We start from the raw sequence: 22,257 nt of genomic DNA, 5'->3' as shown, positions 1-22,257 counted from the left end.
AAACAATACACTCATACATACCTGCAACTACTTTATCGAGGTAGTGCATACTGCTGATTGCGTCGTAGGTGACTTGCCCACTGTGCTGCTTAAGGACTGAATCGATCTCCTCATGCAAGCGCGCTTGGACGTCTGGGTGGTGAGCCAGCTCGTGAAGGGCGAAGCTCATGGTGGTGGACGAGGTCTCGAAACCAGCGATGAAAAACACGAACGCCTGGGCTGCGACGTCGTCGATCGATAACTCTGAAAGAGACCGGTAACTTTTACGTTTTTCCCTCAACCTGCAGAAGTTTGTAGCACCAGAGTATGAATGTACTATTTTCGTCTTGTTGGAAGACGTGGGAACGTCCGCCACTAAACTGATAATGCCAGAAAGTAAATACCATTTGTTCCCTTGCATGTACAAATACCTGTGTCTATTGTTTTCCTCTTTGTTTGTTATCAGTTTAGAAGCCGGAAGGCTTGAACTTCTGGCACATAATCAAGGAATCGAACTCATCACTCCTGTTGATAGTTGGGTGGGCTACCATATGATATACTTGAAAGACACCAAGCTCTCGTGGCCTCTCCCCTTCCGTTCTTTCTGATCTTGATTCAAGTTTTTCCTGTTAAGTTCCCAAATGGTGATGATTAATTAAGATCATAGGAGTAATCAATCTGGAATGGGAGCTTTGATTTTAGGTAACACGGCGGGAGCACTTTATTAGTCGTGGGACAATGTGCGGAGGCACGGTTACCTGAGCGACAAGAGCACTAGGGGGACACGCGTAGGTAATCCCTGTGTTTGAAGAGGTCGGCTATATTCGCAGAATAGCACAGTACGACCCGCTTTGTGCACCATAGGGGATGCCTGGCGTTTTCGTCTTTTGCAGCAAGGTGAGCAGAGTGTCTGGGATGTGGAGAATGTCAGGGTCACTACCGCAAAAATCGTTTTAGTGTACTGGTGTCCACTGCTCGCCTACCAGACGATGGCTGCAGTAGCTGTATATGTGGCGGTTCAGGGAATTTCAATGTCTGCGTCCACGAGGAGTCGACAACACACTCCCAAATAGACCACTGCCGTCCAATGGCGAGAGGCAGTTTCAGGCCTATGATTCCCCGAACATAGACCGAAAAAGCCATCTGATTGGTGAACCGGTATGACGTGTGGTGACGCAAAAGAGTGCACTCCGAATTCGCCGGGACAGCCCTAGATAGGAGAAAAATTTGTTTTAGTGGCTTGGACGGGAAGGGAGCAGCAGCATCTAATAGTATGATTGGCGGCTGTTTCTGAGTGAGCCAATGAGCGTAGATTTTCATGCATGGTGGGGACAAGGTGCTAATCTTTCAGTGTGAAGGCGAAGTGAGGAGTTCAGGGATATATTTCTGGATTCCTGGAGAGATCGGCCTTGTTTCATTTCTGGAATGCCAGCGCGAACGTTAGAGTTCCCCGCTTCCAGTCAGCCAGAGTTTAGGTGATCGCAAAAGCCAGAAATATTACTGTCACTGTAATTCGGGCAGAGCGTGTCCTGTTACCAATTGCTGACAACAGTCGGTATTGTTCGTAATTTCGCGCTCGCGCTATTTCGGTCGTGTCTTTATCCACGGGTATGGACCACCACTGAGAGCAGCTGCAACATCATCCTCGTGCTGCAAGCTGTCGGCGCGTGGCCCGTCTTGCAGGTGGTAATCTATTTGCAGTACCAGCGCTGTAGGGACGTGTCTGATTAAACGACCGCTCAAAAATGTTCAAATGTGTGTGAAATCTTATGGGACTTAACTGCTAAGGTCATCAGTCCCTAAGCTTACACACTACTTAACCTAAATTACCCTAAGGACAAACACACACACCCATGCCCGAGGGAGGACTCGAACCTCCGCCGGGATCAGCCGCACAGTCCATGACTGCAGCGCCTCAGACCGCACGGCTAATCCCGCGCGGCTAAATGACCCGTCCCAGTGCCACCTTGTCACCACACACGGCTATGGCTAGCACTTGTGATGCGTATCAAGGACTCTCATTCTAAATCAATATTGTTCTTAATAGTCAGGGATAACAGGTTAAGGCATACTCTCACTCACAAAGTTTATAGGATGCTATAATGTGATAGTTGATCCCATTCCTGTACGCGAATTCACCCATCTCATTACCCAAATTACACTGTCCTTATTTATATTCGATTCAATATTTGTGCCTTGTAATGCTTTGGGAATTCTTGCAATAAATCACTTTGTGATGCCAAAATCTTCGTAATATTTAATAGTTGAATTTCACCTTTATAATCATGACACTTTGCCGATTACGAGTGACCAACTACTGAATTACCATAAATAGAATTACGTCGAAGGCGCAACTCTTAAAGAGACCACAAACAGAGCCATATTATAATTTCCTTAGTAAGCTGTGTGTTACGTAATAGGAACTGTGTTAATTAAAAGGGGTGAGGAGTTGAGTGTATTAGCCTAACTGATACGGATTTCCGCAATGAATTTCGGTGACCTGTCCACCTCTCAATACCGGCACCTCGCATACTTGCGGATGTACTATGGATCTGTTCCCTCACTACGCGTCTAAAGAAGAAGCCTTGTGGCTTTAAAATTGATTGCTATACCTATACAGGGCGGTCAGAAAACTGTGAAATGCTTGTAGCGATGTTACAGAGCAAGTTGTACTGAGACATAAGTGTTAAGAAAGAAATTAGATACGTTGCGCCGTTTCCGAGTTGTTTAGCATTGAAGTTAGCCAATCAGATCCTTGCGCTCGTAAATTCAAGTTCCAGCTAACGAGACAACGCACTCACTCGTTGGGCAACACCGCCCCTGGCGAGCGCGCGACGCCCCGATTGGCTACATTCAGTGCTAAATAACTCGGAAACGGCGCAAGATATCGAATTTCTTTCTTAACACTTATGTCTCAGTACAACCTGCCCTGTAACATCCCTACAAGCATTTCACACATTTTCTGACCACCCTGTATATGACTGTTAAGACATGGAAATGAAAATAGGAATAAATACTACTTAATTTCCGCCGCGAAAAGACGTAGTAACAATTTTTAATATAATTTTATCTGCTCTATTGGAATGTATTTTATCAAAGAATATCGATGAAATACAGAACCGTTATCTAACAGTGACCGCGCCTAATCGCAGTACAACAAACACACTTTTAGTCTGCTGGTCAGTTTTCATACACACCTCGGTATTTAGCATCCAGTGTTTTTCATTCTCTGGGTTTCGGATCATCCGCTGCTGCATTTCGCTGCCACGACTTTAGAGGAATCTGTCGTTGGCTGACTGTCGTCATAGGGGTTAACCTCGATGCCTGAACTATTTTCCAGGTAAAATCGAGCACGTGATTGTTCAGCCCACACAGAAATGTGACTATACATGCACTGACGGAAAAAGAATCAAAACACCAAGAACGAGTTGTGCGAAATAAACAAAAGTTGGTAGGCGTGTTTCTATAGCTGAAACATGATGACAATTCATATTTTGCGTCAGTCACATAAAAGTGGCGCTAGCAGTGCCACTATGAGAATGCAAATCAGGTTTGCTTTAACTACACAATTTACCTTTGAGACTGGACGTGGCGAGTTGATTTTAGTAAAGAATGCCTTTAAGGCGACAAAGACGCTATTATTAACACCTCATTCAACGTGGTCACGTAACAGAGCTATGAGATGCTGATGCTCCTTCTGCGATATTGCAGAAAGACTTCGAAGTAATGTAACCACTGTGCATGACTGCCGGCAGCGGTGGTCAGGAGAATGTACGGGCTCCTGATGGGCAAGTGACGATACCGAGTGGGAAGACCATCGTGTTCGGCGTACGATTCTGGTGCTCGTACTGCATCTGCAGCGGCAATGTGGGTAGCAGTTGGTGTCACAGTGACACAACGAATTGCTGGAAATAGTTTACTTCAAGGACACCTCTGACTGAGACGCCCGGTGGCATGCATTCCACTGACGCCAAACCACGGCCACGTGCGACTTCAGTGACGTCAAGCGAGAGCTCATTGGAGGGCAGGGTGGAGGTCTCTTGTGTTTTGTGATGAAAGATGGTTCTGGCTTCGTGCCAGTGATTGCCGTACGTTGGTTAGAACGGGGCCAGGTGAGCGCCTGCAACCAACTTCTCTACCTGCAAGACACACTGGGGCTACACCTGGAATTATAGTCTAGGGTGCAAGCACATATGACAGCAGGAGTACTCTCGTAGCTATCTCACGCTCACTGGCTGCAAATCTGTAAGTCAGGCCGGCCGCGGTGACCGTGCGGTTCTGGCGCTGCAGTCCAGAACCGCGGGACTGCTACGGTCGCAGGTTCGCATCCTGCCTCGGGCATGGATGTGTGTGATGTCCTTAGGTTAGTTAGGTTTAAGTAGTTCTAAGGTCTAGGGGACTGATGACCTAAGATGTTGAGTCCCATAGTGCTCAGAGCCATTTGAACCATTTTTTGTAAGTCAGTCTGCTGATGCGACCTGTTCCGCTGCCATTCACGAACAGCATTTCAGGGGGTGTTGTAACCCAGCATGCTCTACAGACTGTCCACATGTTGCTTTTGCCTGCTCAGTCACCAGATCTGTGTACAATCAAGCACATATCGGACATCATTCGTCTACAACTCTAGCGTTATCCGCAAACAGCATTAACCGTTCCTGTACTGACCGACATAGTGCAAAGGGCATGGAACTCCATCTCACAAACTGACATCCGACACATGTACAACTCAATGCATACACGTTCGTATGCTTGCATTTAATGTTCTGGTGGTTACAGTGACTATTAATGTACCAGCAGTTCACATTTGCAAAGGCTTATCACGTTCTTACAGTAACCTGTGATCTTGCAATGTTAGTCACTTAAAAGTCTTACCTCGACAAATGTAGTCCACAAATTTAATTACCTTACATTAATTAATTTCTGGTGTTGCCATCTTTTTCCATCAATGTACGTTAAAGTAAGGGGTAATTTCTACCCAACCGTCATCCTCACCTACACTTGGTGCACCCTGCTTCACACTGAAGAGGCTCTGACGACCGAATGACTCTCGGGATAGGGAGTCCCCCTCTTTCTTGTCAATAGCGGATCGAGGTTAGGGCACTCTTTCGACCTAGAATTGGGAAGCTGGCTCTAAAGGCGGACGAACCACGAAGATAGTCAACGGCTAGGCTGTAGAATGCATTGGACAACACTGTATTAGAGGCTTTAGGCATGTCCCAGTAATCTTCATGGAAATGCTCGTGGCGAAATTAGCATCCGGAATAAGTTCCTCAATCGGATGTCTGGGAGGAATAGTTCTCAGTACAGACATGAGGAAAATCAAATTTTTTTTTTTTTTGGTCATCAGTCTACTGACTGGTTTGATGTGGCCCGCCACGTATTCCTTTCCTGTGCTAACCTCTTCATCTCAGAGTAGCACTTGCAACCTACGTCCTCAATTATTTGCTTGACGTATTCCAATCTCTGTCTTCCTCTACAGTTTTTGCCCTCTACAGCTCCCTCTAGTACCATGGAAGTCATTCCCTCATGTCTTAGCAGATGTGCTATCACCCTGTCCCTTCTGCTTATCAGTGTTTTCCACATATTCCTTTCTTCTCCGATTCTTCGTAGAACCTCCTCATTCCTTACCTTATCAGTCCACCTAATTTTCAACATTCGTCTATAGCACCACGTCTCAAATGCTTCGATTCTCTTCTGTTCCGGTTTTCCCACAGTCCACGTTTCGCTACCATACAATGCTGTACTCCAGACGTACATCCTCAGAAATTTCTTCCTCAAATTAAGGCCGGTATTTGATATTAGTAGACTTCTCTTGGCCACAAATGCCTATTTTGCCATAGCGAGTCTGCTTTTGATGTCCTCTTTGCTCCGTCCGTCATTGGTTATTTTACTGCCTAGGTAGCAGAATTCCTTAACTTCATTGACTTCGTGACCATCAATCCTGATGTTAAGTTTCTCGCTGTTCTCATTTCTACTACTTCTCATTACCTTCGTCTTTATCCGATTTACTCTCAAACCATACTGTGTACTCATTAGACTGTTCATTCCGTTCAGCAGATCATTTAATTCTTCTTCACTTTCACTCAGGATAGCAATGTCATCAGCGAATCGTTATCATTGATATCCTTTCACCTCGTATTTTAATTCCACTCCTGAACCTTTCTTTTATTTCTGTCATTGCTTCCTCGATGTACAGATTGAAGAGTAGGGGCGAAAGGCTACAGCCCTGTCTTACATCCTTCTTAATACGAGCACTTCGTTCTTGATCGTCCACTCTTATTATTCCCTCTTGGTTGTTGTACATATTGTATATGACCCGTCTCTCCTTATAGCTTACCCCTCGGACTGCTTGCACCATTTTATATTGTCGAACGCTTTTTCCAGGTCGACAAATCCTATGAAAGCGTCTTGATTTTTCTTTAGCCTTGCTTCCATTATTAGCCGTAACGTCAGAATTGCCTCTCTTGTCCCTTTACTTTTCCTAAAGCCAAACTGATCGTCACGTAGCGCATTCTCAATTTTCTTTTCCATTCTTCTGTATATTATTCTTGTAAGCAGCTTCGATGCATGAGCTGTTAAGCTGATTGTGCGATAATTCTCGCACTTGTCAGCGCTTGCCGTCTTCGGAATTGTGTGGATGATGCTTTTCCGAAAGTCAGATGGTGTATTGCCAGACTCATATATTCTACACACCAGCGTGAATAGTCGTTTTGTTGCCAATTCCCCCAATGATTTTAGAAATTCTGATGGAGTGTTATCTATCCCTTCTGCCTTATTTGACCGTACGTCCTCCAAAGCTCTTTTAAATTCCGATTCTAATACTGGATCCCCTATCTCTTCTAAATCGACTCCTGTTTCTTCTTCTATCACATCAGACAAATCTTAACCCTCATAGAGGCTTTCAATGTATTCTTTCCACCTATCTGCTCTCTCCTCTGCATTTAACAATGGAATTCCCGTTGCACTCTTAATGTTATCACCGTTGCTTTTAATGTCACCAACGGTTGTTTTGACTCTCCTGTATGCTGAGTCTGTCCTTCCGAGAATCATATCTTTTTCTATGTCTTCACATTTTTCCTGCACCCATTTCGTCTTAGCTTCCCTGCACTTCCTATTTATTTCATTCCTCAGCGACTTGTATTTCTGTATTCCTGATTTTCCCGGAACATGTTTGTACTTCCTCTTTTCATCAATCAACTGAAATATTTCTTCTGTTACCCATGGTTTCTTCGCAGCTACCTTCTTTGTACCTATGTTTTCCTTCCCATCTTCTGTGATGGCCCTTTTTAGAGATGTCCATTCCTCTTCAACTGTACTGCCTACTGCGCTATTCCTTATTGCTGTATCTATAGCGTTAGAGAACTTCAAACGTATCTCGTCATTCCTTAGTACTTCCGTATGCCACTTCTTTGCGTATTGAACTTCAGCCTACTCTTCATCACTACTATATTGTGATCTGAGTCTATATCTGCTCCTGGGTACGCCTTACAATCCAGTATCTGATTTCGGAATCTCTGTCTGACCATGATGTAATCTAATTGAAATCTTCCCGTATCTCCCGGCCTTTTCCAAGTATACCTCCTCCTCTTGTGATTCTTGAACAGGGTATTCGCTATTACTAGCTGAAACTTGTTACAGAACTCAATTAGTCTTTCTTCTCTTTCATTCCTTGTCCCAAGCCCATATTCTCCTGTGACCTTTTCTTCTACTCCTTCCCCTACAACTGCATTCCAGTCGCCCATGACTATTAGATTTTCGTCCCCCTTTACATACCGCATTACCTTTTCAATATCCTCATACACTTTCTCTATCTGTTCATCTGTTCATCAAATGAGAAGAAAAAATAAAAGTGGCAACGTGGAATGTACAATCAGTGAGTTAATGAGGGAAAAAGATATAATATAGTTTAAGAAATGGATTGGATGGGAGCATAGATACTAGGAGTTATCGAGATGCACCGCCTGAACACAGGAGATATTTACATAAATGGACACAGAGTGCAATCCTCAGGAACAGCAGACGGGAAACTTGTGAATAGGATCGGTGTAATGCTATCAGCGAAACTAGCAAGACGTCTCAAAAGTTTGATGCCTGTATGATCCTGTATAATGCATTTGCAGCTGAGTGGTAGCCCTGTTGATATAAATATAATATAATTCTATGCCCCTACAATGGACAAAGAAATGAAGAGATAGAAAAATTTTATAACAGAAATGGAATTTTGAGAAAACGCAACAAATGTGATTTGACAGTTGTGATGGGAGATTGTAATTTGAAAGTAGGTGAAGGTACAACATCAGACACGGTAGGAACATTTGGACTAGGAGAGAAGAATTCTAGAGAGGAAGATCTTGAATATTTTGCGATACCAAAAGATCAAGTTATTATGAACACCTGGTTTAAACTTCCATCTAGAAGACTGTATACATGGAAGTCTTCAATGATTAAACATGGCAAATATGTGCGAAATCAGATTGATTTCACACTAGTACATAAACGTTTCAGTAATAGTTGTACGGCAGTAAAAACATGCCCAGGCAAACAGTGTGCCTGAAGTCCCCATAAACTGAAGCAGATACCACCACTGTCATTGTGAATGGACCATCAGTTCAGGGAACATTTTGTAAAGGTTATTCTTGATGCAGGGAGACAGAATGAATCGGAGGTTGTAATTAGATTCTGAAAGCTCACAAAGAGATTGTTAACTTAAATAATATCATGTGTGAGTGAGTTCAGGTTAGTTTAATGATTAAAATTGTTGTAACATCTTGGGCATTTAATTGCGGAGCACTCCAACTCTGATTGTAAAGAATAAATTGCTCCATATTTGGCTCACATGTCCGGGCCATATTTAGAGACTGAATGTCTGTGTGAATCGGTGTTTGGAAGGGGCTCCCTGGGTATGGATGTGTGATGTGAGTGTTAGTGTTCCATATTAAGAAGGTGATGTTGGCTCCATCATAAACAATCCTCCCTCTATGAGCTGCATTTTTCAGTTGCAGTGATTTTCTTTATAGAGTGCGGTATGTGCAGCCAGTTTGCGAGATTGTTCTTGGGTGATTGACTCACTACCTTGCTCCTAAGTGAGCCAACCGCTCACCAATTACAATCTAAAATGGCGTAGGGGCTATGAGAGGTGGCATGAGCCCCCTCTCATATTTCTATCTTACGATTCTCCTCTCTAATTGCATGCGGTGGAAAGTTGCTATTCCTTCACACGCGGACTTCCCACGCAGCGTCTCTCGTCACTCGGGTGGTCCAGTGACAGGCGGGCTCGGTCTGACTTTGAAAGGATAAGCCGACAGGTGTGAGGGGGTCGAGTGAATGCTTTCCAGACGCCGACATTGTCAAGAGGCACACCCACAGGGCCAGAAGTAGCGGCTGGGCTAGAGGTTCCGTTACTTCGCAGAAACTTAGCGAAAACACTTTCTGGCGGGCTACCAGCGAGGCGTGGGAATGACTTGTGTACCCAGGCAGCTGTGGCGGGAAAATTCCCGCGCTTTCTGCAAAATAGTAACTGTGATTGGCTTGCTCAGGGCATAGCTCTGTGACGTAGCAAGATCGGCGCAGAAATTGGCGCCAAGAATCTCCATTGGTGGAATGGTAGCGTTCCGGCAATGGAGTGGAATTTTCCGCCGGTTTTCGAGTTGCTGATTGGAACGTTTAACCACGGCCACTGTCGTGGGGGCGGGAATGTTCTGTGTTCGGTTTTGACGGGTGCTCTGGTGGGTAGTTGGCTCTCGCCTTTCGGTCGAGGACGTCGAAGCAACCAGCCAACGGCTCCGGTACGGCAGATCGTGTTCTGGGAGTCAAGAAGTCGGTTTGGTAATGTATGTCCGCAGCACCGGCAGATAGGGATTTTCCTAGGTGATAATCAGAGCTCAGCAGAGCGCGCCTGTTCGTCTTTTTCTAACTTTGTTCTGTCTTGGGTAGCAGCAATTAATGTTGGGTTGGCTATGTGTTTTCTCTAAGAATTGAGTTGCTAGGAATTGGCTGCACATATCACTTCGTCATAATCCTCATAATCTAGTTTAGGGACAACTTCACATTCACAGCGTTTGTTTAAGTATCCAATTAGAGCCAATTTGATGTATTGTTAATGTTTCATGTGTTGTTGTTTATTATTTTGTGTTTAGTCTTAATGAATCATATTGTTATTTTGGACAGAACTTTCATTCTGTTAATAGGTAGAGCAACCACATCATTCCTCACTATGTTAATGAAACCTTCGCTTAATTAACTTATTTATCAAATTAAATTATTGCAGGTGCCAAACTCTCTTCTACTCCACTGGCAGGGTTGATTAGAGTCAGTTTGCGTATTTTTTTTATCCTTGTGCAACAGCAAAAGTTGGAGTTAGAATAGGGGGGGGGGGCTTAGAGCATCATGTACATATGTAGATTCTAGAAGAATTGAGTGTTAAATACACTGCTACCCCCGGCACCTCGCAATGGAGGAAAGGAGATTAAATAAGGCAAAACACAACGGAATACAGGAAGATAAATAAGGACATCCGAAAAAAAGGCAGGCAAATTAAAAGGGCAATGTGGAGCAGTGCGAGGAAATCGAGTTTTATCAAAGTAAATATGATAGTTTGAATGTACACAAGGAAGTCAAAGCAACAACCGGAAAATACCCGAAGACAATCAGTGGAAGCTAGTATATGAAGCAGAGAACTTGATGGTGGAATTAGAAGACAAGAAAGACATGGAAAAAATATGTAGAAAAATTATTTCATAACAATAGATGTGCTTTTACTTTAAATACAAATGAAATAAGTGGTACAGATATACTAGAAGTAACAGTCATCAGTCAGATGAAGGGCGGGAAGGCTGTGAGACCAGATAAAGTAGAAGCAGAGTGCTTAAAATTGATGGATGAAAATCATGTAAAATGGTTAACCAAAATTTTCAATCAAATCTATGTATGTGGAAACATTCCACCGGAATGGCTGAAATCAGAGTTCATTACTCTGTGCAAAAAGACAAATACAAAACACTGTGGAGATAGTCATATGATAAGCTTAATGAGCCATGTATTGAAATTGTTTTTGAGGGTAATACGCAGAAGAATACATAGACTATATGAAGAACATATAGCCCCTAATCAGTTTGGGTATGTTAATACCGTGGGTACGACAGAAGCCTTGTTCAGTGTGCAACTATTGTTTCAGAGGTGTAGCGATGTACATAAAAATGTATTTACTCCTCTGATAGGTTACCAGAAGGCTTTTGATAGAGTAAAATACAACAAATTGATGGAGATTTTGAGAAATATTGGAATGGAGGAAAGAGATCTGCGAATCACCAAGAACCTGTACTGAACTGTGTTTCAGGAAGGTGATCATGAAATAAATTTTAGTGAGACGACCGTCACAGCAAAGACGTCGCATTGTTATGCGCGAATATACAGAGAGGCTGTTGAGATTGCCAAACGCTGCAGTAGAAAAGATGGAGGCATCAAGCTGGATAAGGTATGGACGTCAACGCTGCAGCAACAGCGTGACAATCGATTAATTTCAATTGAGAAAGTTGGCAATATCAGAGATCATAGCACAGCCGACGTCACGTGATTGACAGCGGCGCCCTCTGGATGGCTTATATATACGGCGCTCACTCGCGCTCTCGTTGCAGTTCGCCCATTGTCCTCGGAGGATGCCTTCCGCAGTCGAAGGCGAAACGTCAGGGGAGAGTTTTATGTATGGACCACGGCATCTCAGCCCGGAAGTTTTAAGTGATGACAACACCTGCCGTGAAAGCCTTCATGCTACGATCAACCTGTACTTAAATCACACAGCGGTGTTGCATATTGACTGAGAACACATCGAAGTAGTGAAAATTCTCAGAGTAGTAAGTCACCCATACTATTTAAAATAGAATTCATATTCAGAGTCCCTGGAAGAAGTAGAAGGCATTGGGATAAATGGAATAAGATAAAACAACAGTCGATATGCTGATGATACTATTGTATTTGCTGACACTATCCATGTGTTACAATCATTAACAGATAGGATTGTAAGAGTTAGCACTCACTATGGGTTTGAAATAAACACCACAAAGACAAAGCTCATGGTCGTAAGTAAGGAAAATATTACAGGAGTAAAATTAGGCATAAACGAGAGACCTACTGAAAGGGTAAAAAAATATACATACATTGGAACCACAATAAATGAAAATTGGGATAACTCACAAGAAATCAAGACTCGCATCGGGAAAACAAGAAGTATGGTTCAGAAAAAGAGTGCTGTTTCCAAAAGCCATAACCTAACTTTAAGAACAAAAATCAGAGTTTTGCACTGCTATGTGCATTCTGCCCTCCTGTATGGGTAGAGACATGGACACTAAATGAAAACATTGCGAAGAAGCTGGAGACCTTTGAACTTTGGCTTTATGTGTGTATCCTGATAATACCTTGGTCCTAGAGAGTGACAAACATGGAAGTTTTGAGAAGAATGAACACTACGCTTAAATTAATCAAGATAGTGAAAAGCTGAAAGGTGTAATTCCTAGGACATATCATGCGGAATAGAAATAGATATTATCTGCTACAAAAAATACTTTAAACAAAAACCAACAGCAAAAGAGATTCTGGAAGAAGACAAATATCTTGGTTTGACAACCTTAAATATTGGTTCAATACGTCATCAACCCCCCCCATGAACCATGGACCTTGCCGTTGGTGGGGAGGCTTGCGTGCCTCAGCGATACAGATAGCCGTACCGTAGGTGCAACCACAACGGAGGGGTATCTGTTGAGAGGCCAGACAAATGTGTGGTTCCTGAAGAGGGGCAGCAGCCTTTTCAGTAGTTGCAAGGGCAACAGTCTGGATGATTGACTGATCTGGCCTTACAACAATAACCAAAACGGCCTTGCTGTGCTGGTACTGCGAACGGCTGAAAGCAAGGGGAAACTACAGCCGTAATTTTTCCCGAGGGCATGCAGCTTTACTGTATGATTACATGATGATGGCGTCCTCTTGGGTAAAATATTCCGGAGGTAAAATAGTCCCCCATTCGGATCTCTGGGCGGGGACTACTCAAGAGGATGTCGTTATCAGGAGAAAGAAAACTGGCGTTTTACGGATCGGAGCGTGGAATGTCAGATCCCTTAATCGGGCAGGTAGGTTAGAAAATTTAAAAAGGGAAATGGATAGGTTGAAGTTAGATATAGTGGGAATTAGTGAAGTTCGGTGGCAGGAGGAACAAGACTTCTGGTCAGGTGACTACAGGGTTATAAACACAAAATCAAATAGGGGTAATGCAGGAGTAGGTTTAATAATGAATAAGAAAATAGGAATGCGGGTAAGCTACTACAAACAGCATAGTGAACGCATTATTGTGGCCAAGATAGATACGAAGCCCACGCCTACTACAGTAGTACAAGTTTATATGCCAACTAGCTCTGCAGATGACGAAGAAATTGAAGAAATGTATGATGAAATAAAAGAAATTATTCAGATTGTGAAGGGAGACGAAAATTTAATAGTCATGGGTGACTGGAATTCGAGTGTAGGAAAAGGGAGAGAAGGAAACATAGTAGGTGAATATGGATTGGGGGACAGAAATGAAAGAGGAAGCCGCCTGGTCGAATTTTGCACAGAGCACAACATAATCATAACTAACACTTGGTTTAAGAATCATGAAAGAAGGTTGTATACATGGAAGAACCCTGGAGATATTAAAAGGTTTCAGATAGATTATATAATGGTAAGACAGAGATTTAGGAACCAGGTTTTAAATTGTAAGACATTTCCAGGGGCAGATGTGGACTCTGACCACAATCTATTGGTTATGACCTGTAGATTAAAACTGAAGAAACTGCAAAAAGGTGGGAATTTACGGAGATGGGACCTGGATAAACTAAAAGAACCAGAGGTTGTACAGAGATTCAGGGAGAGCATAAGGGAGCAATTGACAGGAATGGGGGAAATAAATACAGTAGAAGAAGAATGGATAGCTTTGAGGGATGAAGTAGTGAAGGCAGCAGAGGATCAAGTTGGTAAAAAGACGAGGGCTAGTAGAAATCCTTGGGTAACAGAAGAAATATTGAATTTAATTGATGAAAGGAGAAAATATAAAAATGCAGTAAGTGAAACAGGCAAAAAGGAATACAAACGTCTCAAAAATGAGATCGACAGGAAGTGCAAAATGGCTAAGCAGGGATGGCTAGAGGAGAAATGTAAGGATGTAGAGGCCTATCTCACTAGGGGTAAGATAGATACCGCCTACAGGAAAATTAAAGAGACCTTTGGAGATAAGAGAACGACTTGTATGAATATCAAGAGCTCAGATGGAAACCCAGTTCTAAGCAAAGAAGGGAAAGCAGAAAGGTGGAAGGAGTATATAGAGGGTCTATACAAGGGCGATGTACTTGAGGACAATATTATGGAAATGGAAGAGGATGTAGATGAAGATGAAATGGGAGATACGATACTGTGTGAAGAGTTCGACAGAGCACTGAAAGACCTGAGTCGAAACAAGGCCCCCGGAGTAGACAATATTCCATTGGAACTACTAACGGCCTTGGGAGAGCCAGTCCTGACAAAACTCTACCATCTGGTGAGCAAGATGTATGAAACAGGCGAAATACCCTCAGACTTCAAGAAGAATATAATAATTCCAATCCCAAAGAAAGCAGGTGTTGACAGATGTGAAAATTACCGAACTATCAGCTTAATAAGTCACAGCTGCAAAATACTAACACGAATTCTTTACAGACGAATGGAAAAACTAGTAGAAGCCAACCTCGGGGAAGATCAGTTTGGATTCCGTAGATACACTGGAACACGTGAGGCAATACTGACCTTACGACTTATCTTAGAAGAAAGATTAAGGAAAGGCAAACCTACGTTTCTAGCATTTGTAGACTTAGAGAAAGCTTTTGACAATGTTGACTGGAATACTCTCTTTCAAATTCTAAAGGTGGCAGGGGTAAAATACAGGGAGCGAAAGGCTATTTACAATTTGTACAGAAACCAGATGGCAGTTATAAGAGTCGAGGGACATGAAAGGGAAGCAGTGGTTGGGAAGGGAGTAAGACAGGGTTGTAGCCTCTCCCCGATGTTGTTCAATCTGTATATTGAGCAAGCAGTAAAGGAAACAAAAGAAAAATTCGGAGTAGGTATTAAAATTCATGGAGAAGAAATAAAAACTTTGAGGTTCGCCGATGACATTGTAATTCTGTCAGAGACAGCAAAGGACTTGCAAGAGCAGTTGAACGGAATGGACAGTGTCTTGAAAGGAGGATATAAGATGAACATCAACAAAAGCAAAACAAGGATAATGGAATGTAGTCTAATTAAGTCGGGTGATGCTGAGGGAATTAGATTAGGAAATGAGACACTTAAAGTAGTAAAGGAGTTTTGCTATTTGGGGAGCAAAATAACTGATGATGGTCGAAGTAGAGAGGATATAAAATGTAGGCTGGCAATGGCAAGGAAAGCGTTTCTGAAGAAGAGAAATTTGTTAACATCCAGTATTGATTTAAGTGTCAGGAAGTCATTTCTGAAAGTATTCGTATGGAGTGTAGCCATGTATGGAAGTGAAACATGGACGATAAATAGTTTGGACAAGAAGAGAATAGAAGCTTTCGAAATGTGGTGCTACAGAAGAATGCTGAAGATTAGACGGGTAGATCACATAACTAATGAAGAAGTATTGAATAGGATTGGGGAGAAGAGAAGTTTGTGGCACAACTTGACCAGAAGAAGGGATCGGTTGGTAGGACATGTTCTGAGGCATCAAGGGATCACCAATTTAGTATTGGAGGGCAGCGTGGAGGGTAAAAATCGTAGAGGGAGACCAAGAGATGAATACACTAAGCAGATTCAGAAGGATGTAGGTTGCAGTAGGTACTGGGAGATGAAAAAGCTTGCACAGGATAGAGTAGCATGGAGAGCTGCATCAAACCAGTCTCAGGACTGAAGACCACAACAAACAAAACAAACAACGTCATCAACAGAGCTATTCCATGTTGCTACAAACAAGAGAAGAACAGCCATTATGATCGCCAACATCTGAACCGGATAGGCACCGAAAGAAGAAAAAGAAGTATGTTAGAGTACTGCTGATCTTATATGGTTGTGAAAAGGAAATAAATAAGGTTTAGACGCTTGTCGACAACATGTTCATTACATATCAGCACTAGCTCGATTGGCTAGGATGTGGAAGGGTAAAGGAAGGATCACAACTGCTTCCACCATAGTGGCTCTCAAGGACACAATATGTTTCATTAATACTAAATGGAAAAATACTCTTTATTTACGATGAACCTGCAATTTCCACATTGAGAATGTATGCCACCTATACGTTTGTCAAGATCTGTCACATGCTGCGTGGGAGATACTCGTATCTCCACGATATGAAAAACGGATTCGAACTTCTACCCTTACTTCCATGGTTAGTACACATATTGTAACATGATATATTTGAACTTCTCGTGCGCCAAAGACAAACTAGAGTAGGTGCTGACTGCCGAATAATCTTGTTATGTCAGAGGAAGCTCCTGGTTGCAGGATTTTGTTTGGTTAGGGAAAGACTCTGTCGAAGACTGGCTTAGCCACGCCAAAAAAGTTTGTTAAAGCAACATATCCTCTCTTTATCTGGAGGGTTAATATGTCAAACAGACCTTTGTGAGACTGAGTCGTTATAATTAAAGTGCAGCTACTCACAGAGGTCCATTATGGGATGTAATTGTCGTTTGGCAGCGAAACTTGTTAGATATTATAATGTGTTAATACGGAACCTATTTTACGCTGGAAAAAAGTTAGTTGAGTTTCGGCCACCAGGTGCAAAACTGGCACTGTGAAAGCGAGAAAGATGCATTGAAATGTTTCCATACGTAATGAATTAGAAATGAGATGTGGACAGAAAAGATCAAACAAGTGAGAAAGGCATAATGTTTTTATTATTAACCACAACTTACACAATTTGTCCAGTATGAGCATCGGAGACGTCGACGAAATATCGCATCCATAAAATGACGTGATCTACACTTCCTCGTGATGTACAAGCGACGTTTTCCTTTGCACTCGCCTCTAGATCAGGGATATATGAAACGCGTCCCTGGTACCCACATTCTTTTAGATAGCCCTAGAGTCAAAAGTCACACGGATTCGAATCAGGAGATCTTGCAGCCCATGCATCGGAAAAACATCTGGATATAAGACGTGTGTTGAAGTTTGCATTAAGCAGATCTTTCACTTGGCGAGCCAAATGAGGAGTTACCCCAGCTTGTATGAAAACCACCCATGTAGGGCAAAGACTCAGCTACACAATGAGAACAAAACTAAAGAAAAATGAAAATAATCACAGAACACAAACACCACAGGATACCACAGACAAAACAGACACTATAGCACACACAGAAATACAAAACAGTAATACTCATGACATCACTAACAGAAAGAAATGGTACACCATAATATACAAACACAAATCAACACAGAGCATATTAAATGTACAAAAGAAACAAGAATTACACATTGGTTACAGAACAAGAAACACATTCCAGTCACATTTACCGAGCGAGGTAGCGCAATGGCTAGCACACTGGATTCGAAATCGGGCGGACGATGGTTCAAAACTGCGTCTGGCCATCCAGATTTAGGTTTTCTATGACTTCCCTAAATAGCTTGAGGCAAAGGCTCGGATGGTTCCTCTGAAAGGGTACAGCCGATTTCCTTCCCTATCCTCCCCTAATCCAAGCTTGTGCTCCATCTCTAATGAGTTCATCGACGGGGTGCTAAACACTGATCTCCTCCTCTTCTTCCAGTCATATTAACAAAAAATTAGCAAGGAGCAGATACAAACCAGTCGGAATATCAAGAATGTGAATCAGTGTAACTGGGAATGACAGGCAAGAATTTCAAACCTAGGTATAAAGAACAATAGCCATTCTAACTCTGCTGAACAGTTGATAAAGCATGGACATGAACCATCTAATATGGAAGAGGACATGAAAATTTTTAGAGTGAAGATTTATTACAAAACCTCCTGTCATTACAGGAAGACTTTCGTATATAAACGGCCCTGGCAATGAAAAAGAAAGCAAGTAATGACCGTAGCAACATAAGCAATAACTCATTGGCCGTGTCAGCCACTAAAGCAATAACAAACAGAAATGTAAAATACATTCACACTAAATAATTAATGAATCCCACATCTCCCTCCCTCCTACCCCTCCCCCCACTCCATCCCTCTCTCTCCCTCTCTCTCTCTCTCTCTCTCTCCCACCCCACCCCTACACACACACACACACACACACACACACACACACACACATATATATATATATATATATATATATATATATATATATATATATATATATATACCAGAGAAGGAAAGTTGCTACTCACCATATAGCAGAGATCCTGAGTCGCAATAGGCACAGTAAAAAGATTCACACACTCACAGCTTTCAGCCATTAAGGCCTTTGTCAGCAGCAGACACACATACACACACGCACACACACACTCACGCAAACGCAACTTGCCCACACGTCTGCAGTCTCAGAGAGCTGAAACTACACTGCGAGCAGCAGCGCCAGTATACAGGGTGAGTCACCTAACGTTACCGCTGGATATATTTCGTAAACCACATCAAATACTGACGAACCGATTCCACAGACCGAACGTGAGGAGAGGGGCTAGTGTAATTGTTTAATACTAACCATACAAAAATGCACGGAAGTATGTTTTTTAACACAAACCTACGTTTTCTTAAATGGAACCCCGTTAGTTTTGTTAGCACATCTGAACGTATAAACAAATACGTAATCAGTGCCGTTTGTTGCATTGTAAAATGTTAATTACATCCGGAGATATTGTAACCTAAAATTGACGCTTGAGTACCACTCCTACGCTGTTCGATCGTGTGTATCGGAGAGCACCGAATTACGTAGGGATCCAAAGGGAACGGTGATGGACCTTGGGTACAGAAGAGACTGAAACAGCACATTACGTCCACATGCTAACACCTTTTTATTGGTCTTTTTCACTGACGCACATGTACATTACCGTGAGGGGTGAGGTACACGTACAAACGTGGTATCCGTTTTCAATTACGGAGTGGAATAGAGTGTGTCCCGACATGTCAGGCCAATAGATGTTCAATGTGGTGGCCATCATTTGCTGCACACAATTGCAATCTCTGGCGTAATGAATGTCGTACACGCCGCAGTACATCTGGTGTAATGTCGCTGCAGGCTGCTACAATACGTTGTTTCATATCCTCTGGGGTTGTAGGCACATCACGGTACACATTCTCCTTTAACGTACCCCACAGAAAGAAGTCCAGAGGTGTAAGATCAGGAGAACGGGCTGGCCAATTTATGCGTCCTCCACGTCCTATGAAACGCCCGTCGAACATCCTGTCAAGGGTCAGCCTAGTGTTAATTGCGGAATGTGCAGGTGCACCATCGTTCTGATACCACATACGTCGACGCGTTTCCAGTGGGACATTTTCGAGCAACGTTGGCAGATCATTCTGTAGAAACGCCATGTATGTTGCAGCTGTTTGGGCCCCTGCAATGAAGTGAGGACCATTGAGGTGGTCGCCATTGATTCCGCACCATACATTTACAGTCCACGGTCGCTGTCGCTCTACCTGTCTGAACCAGCGAGGATTGTCCACGGACCAGTAATGCATGTTTCGTAGATTCACTGCCCAGTGGTTTGTGAAACCCGCTTAATCGGTAAACAGGTAGAACTGCAACGCATTCTCTGTTAATGCCCATTGACAGAATTGCACTCGATGATTAAAGTCATCACCATGTAATTGCTGATGTAGCGACACATGAAACGGGTGAAAGCGGTGACGATGCAGTATGCGCATGACACTACTTTGACTCAGTCCACTGTCTCTCGCAATGTTCCGTGTACTCATGTGTGGGTTCATGGCAACAGCAGCTAACACACCAACTGCACCCGCTTCTCATGTGACGGGCCTGTTACGGACCCGTTTGCGTGCTACGACCATACCTGTTGCATACAGTTGGCGGTAGATGTTTTGCAATGTGCGGCACGTTGGATGCTCTCTGTCCGGGTACCGTTCTGCATACACCCTGCAGGCTTCAGCTGCATTTCGTCGACACTCGCCATAGATGAGTATCATCTCCGCCTTTTCAGAGCTCGAATACACCATGGTCACAGTTCCTACAACACTACACTATCACAGACGTCTGGTAACACGGTGTACTACAGTTGGTCTGCGTGCGGAGACGAATGCAGAATAACAGTAGCAGCAAGCGCTACATGCGGTCACTGCGACAGCTAGACCAAACCACAACAGTGCACTACAGCCACACTCGTAAACACGGTCGTCATCGTAAACATGTCCCTGCAGATGCTGCTCGCCGACCGTGGCCCGTGTTTGTTACAACACGCAACTGAACGTCGGAGGTTTCAAGCGTCAACTTTAGGTTACAATATCTCCGGATGTAATTAACATTTTACAATGCAACAAACGGCACTGATTACGTATTTGTATATATGTTCAGATGTGCTAACTAAACTAACGTGGGTCCATTAAAAAAAACGTAGGTTTGTGTTAAAAAACATACTTCCGTGCATTTTTGTATGGTTAGTATTAAACAATTACATTAGCCCCTCTCCTCACGTTCGGTCTGTGGAATCGGTTCGTCAGTATTTGATGTGGTTTACGAAATATATCCAGCGGTAACGTTAGGTGACTCACCCTGTATATATCAAACTACAAATACACAACACAAACAAACGACGAAATATAAACACACAGCGACAGTTGGTGACTCTACATACTGTAAACACAAACACATTCAACACATAGTGAAAGTGCAAGTGAAGTGTTGTAACAATGTCGGCGAGAAAACGCCGAACACGGGTCATCTAGAGTATAGAGACCGCAAAAGTTGTTTCTGAAAACAAGATAGCGACATGCAAAAACATATTAACATATTTTTAGATACTAATACATAAACATGTTTCACAGGCCACTGAAGATGTTTCATAAACAAAAGAAGCAAAAAAACTGCATATCATTCAGTTGCAAACGCGGAACAAACCTCCATGAAAGACCCTTCAGGGTGTGCGTCTTTTGTGTGTGAGCACTGAACATATCTGCCAGGTGAATGTGAAAACACCGCTCCTATGTCAGGCCGGTGCTTCTACATTTGTTTATATTCTAGTACACAGACCAAAATGGTCACAAACACATGTAGAAACAGAGGACAACACTTACTCCAGACATCTCCTCCAACCTCCTCGTGCTCTCCGCCCTTGGCGCTGTCGACGCTTCCCTTGTTCTTGAGTTGGATCATCAGCTGCATGAAGTCGTTCCTCGTTATGTTGTTCTCCTCCCTGTACTTCACTGTCTCCCTCACCATGCCGCGGAAGTAAGCTGAGATGACTGAAAGATTACTTTTTACCCTGTACAAATAAGAAACAAGTTTCAATTAATGACTTACTCGTCATGTTTTGCTTGGTAGACACTGATACATAATATTAGCTCCTTTCTCACTGTTGACAACGTTTCGTTTTAAACGAAAAAAATTAAGAATGCAGCTAACTACCATCCTAGAGATTAACACATATGAACAGCAATACTTCCATATCGTTTAGATTTTCTCTTTCCGTGGTGTGGATCACTCCTGAAGGAGGTTCTGAATAGGAGAGAAAGAGAGAGAAGAGAAAGAGAGAGAGAGATGGTAATGTGGAGATGATGTTTGCTTGCGCATGGTGGCAGAGTGTGGACAAACATATTCCATGTTGCCAAGTCATACAAACGGTTAATGCAGCCAGCAATGAACAACTGATTACAATTTCAGAAAAGTCGAATGATTTAATCAAGAGAGAGAGCTTCACAAATTGAGCAACTCAACAACGTTTTCTTCGTACATCCTTATTTAAGTTGGATGATGGTGTGACATCAGTTGGTATAATTTTTATTAAAAATGATTAAAAATGAAATTCCTCCAGCTGTACTTAAGATTTCATGTTTATTTGACTACTAGTTTCGGCGTTGCATCAATGCCATCTTCAAGCCCGTACACTTTGATGATATCAATTGTGTGTGGCTGAGTACTAGACGTCTTCTAGTACAATACTGAGTACTAGAAGTCTTTCAGTACTCAGCCACACACAATTGATATCATTAAAGTGTACGGGCCTGAAGATGGTGTTGAAGCAAAGTCGAAACTAGTAGCCAAATAAATATGAAGTGTGTGGCTGAGTACTAGAAGACTGCTAGTACTCAGCCACACACAACTGATATCATCAAAGTGTACGGGCCTGAAGATGGTC

At 42.8% G+C, this 22,257-nt stretch overlaps 1 protein-coding gene across 2 annotated transcripts in view; it reads right to left on the bottom strand.

The window, feature by feature from the left end:
* The window catches only part of LOC124798468 (cytochrome P450 6k1-like), a 103,099-nt gene that overhangs the window by 37,377 nt on the left and 43,465 nt on the right, over positions 1-22,257 (bottom strand). For both annotated transcript variants that reach the window (XM_047261898.1, XM_047261899.1), the window contains exons 5-6: positions 21,197-21,384; positions 22-243 (exon numbers count right to left, since the gene is read on the bottom strand). In XM_047261898.1, coding sequence (XP_047117854.1) covers positions 22-243; positions 21,197-21,384 — 410 coding nt within the window. The remainder of the gene's footprint in view (positions 1-21; positions 244-21,196; positions 21,385-22,257) is intronic.

This window comes from Schistocerca piceifrons, chromosome 5 (assembly GCF_021461385.2).
Source record: "Schistocerca piceifrons isolate TAMUIC-IGC-003096 chromosome 5, iqSchPice1.1, whole genome shotgun sequence".
Classification (NCBI taxonomy): Eukaryota; Metazoa; Arthropoda; class Insecta; order Orthoptera; family Acrididae; genus Schistocerca; species Schistocerca piceifrons.
This window is presented reverse-complemented; position numbering and strand designations above follow the sequence as displayed.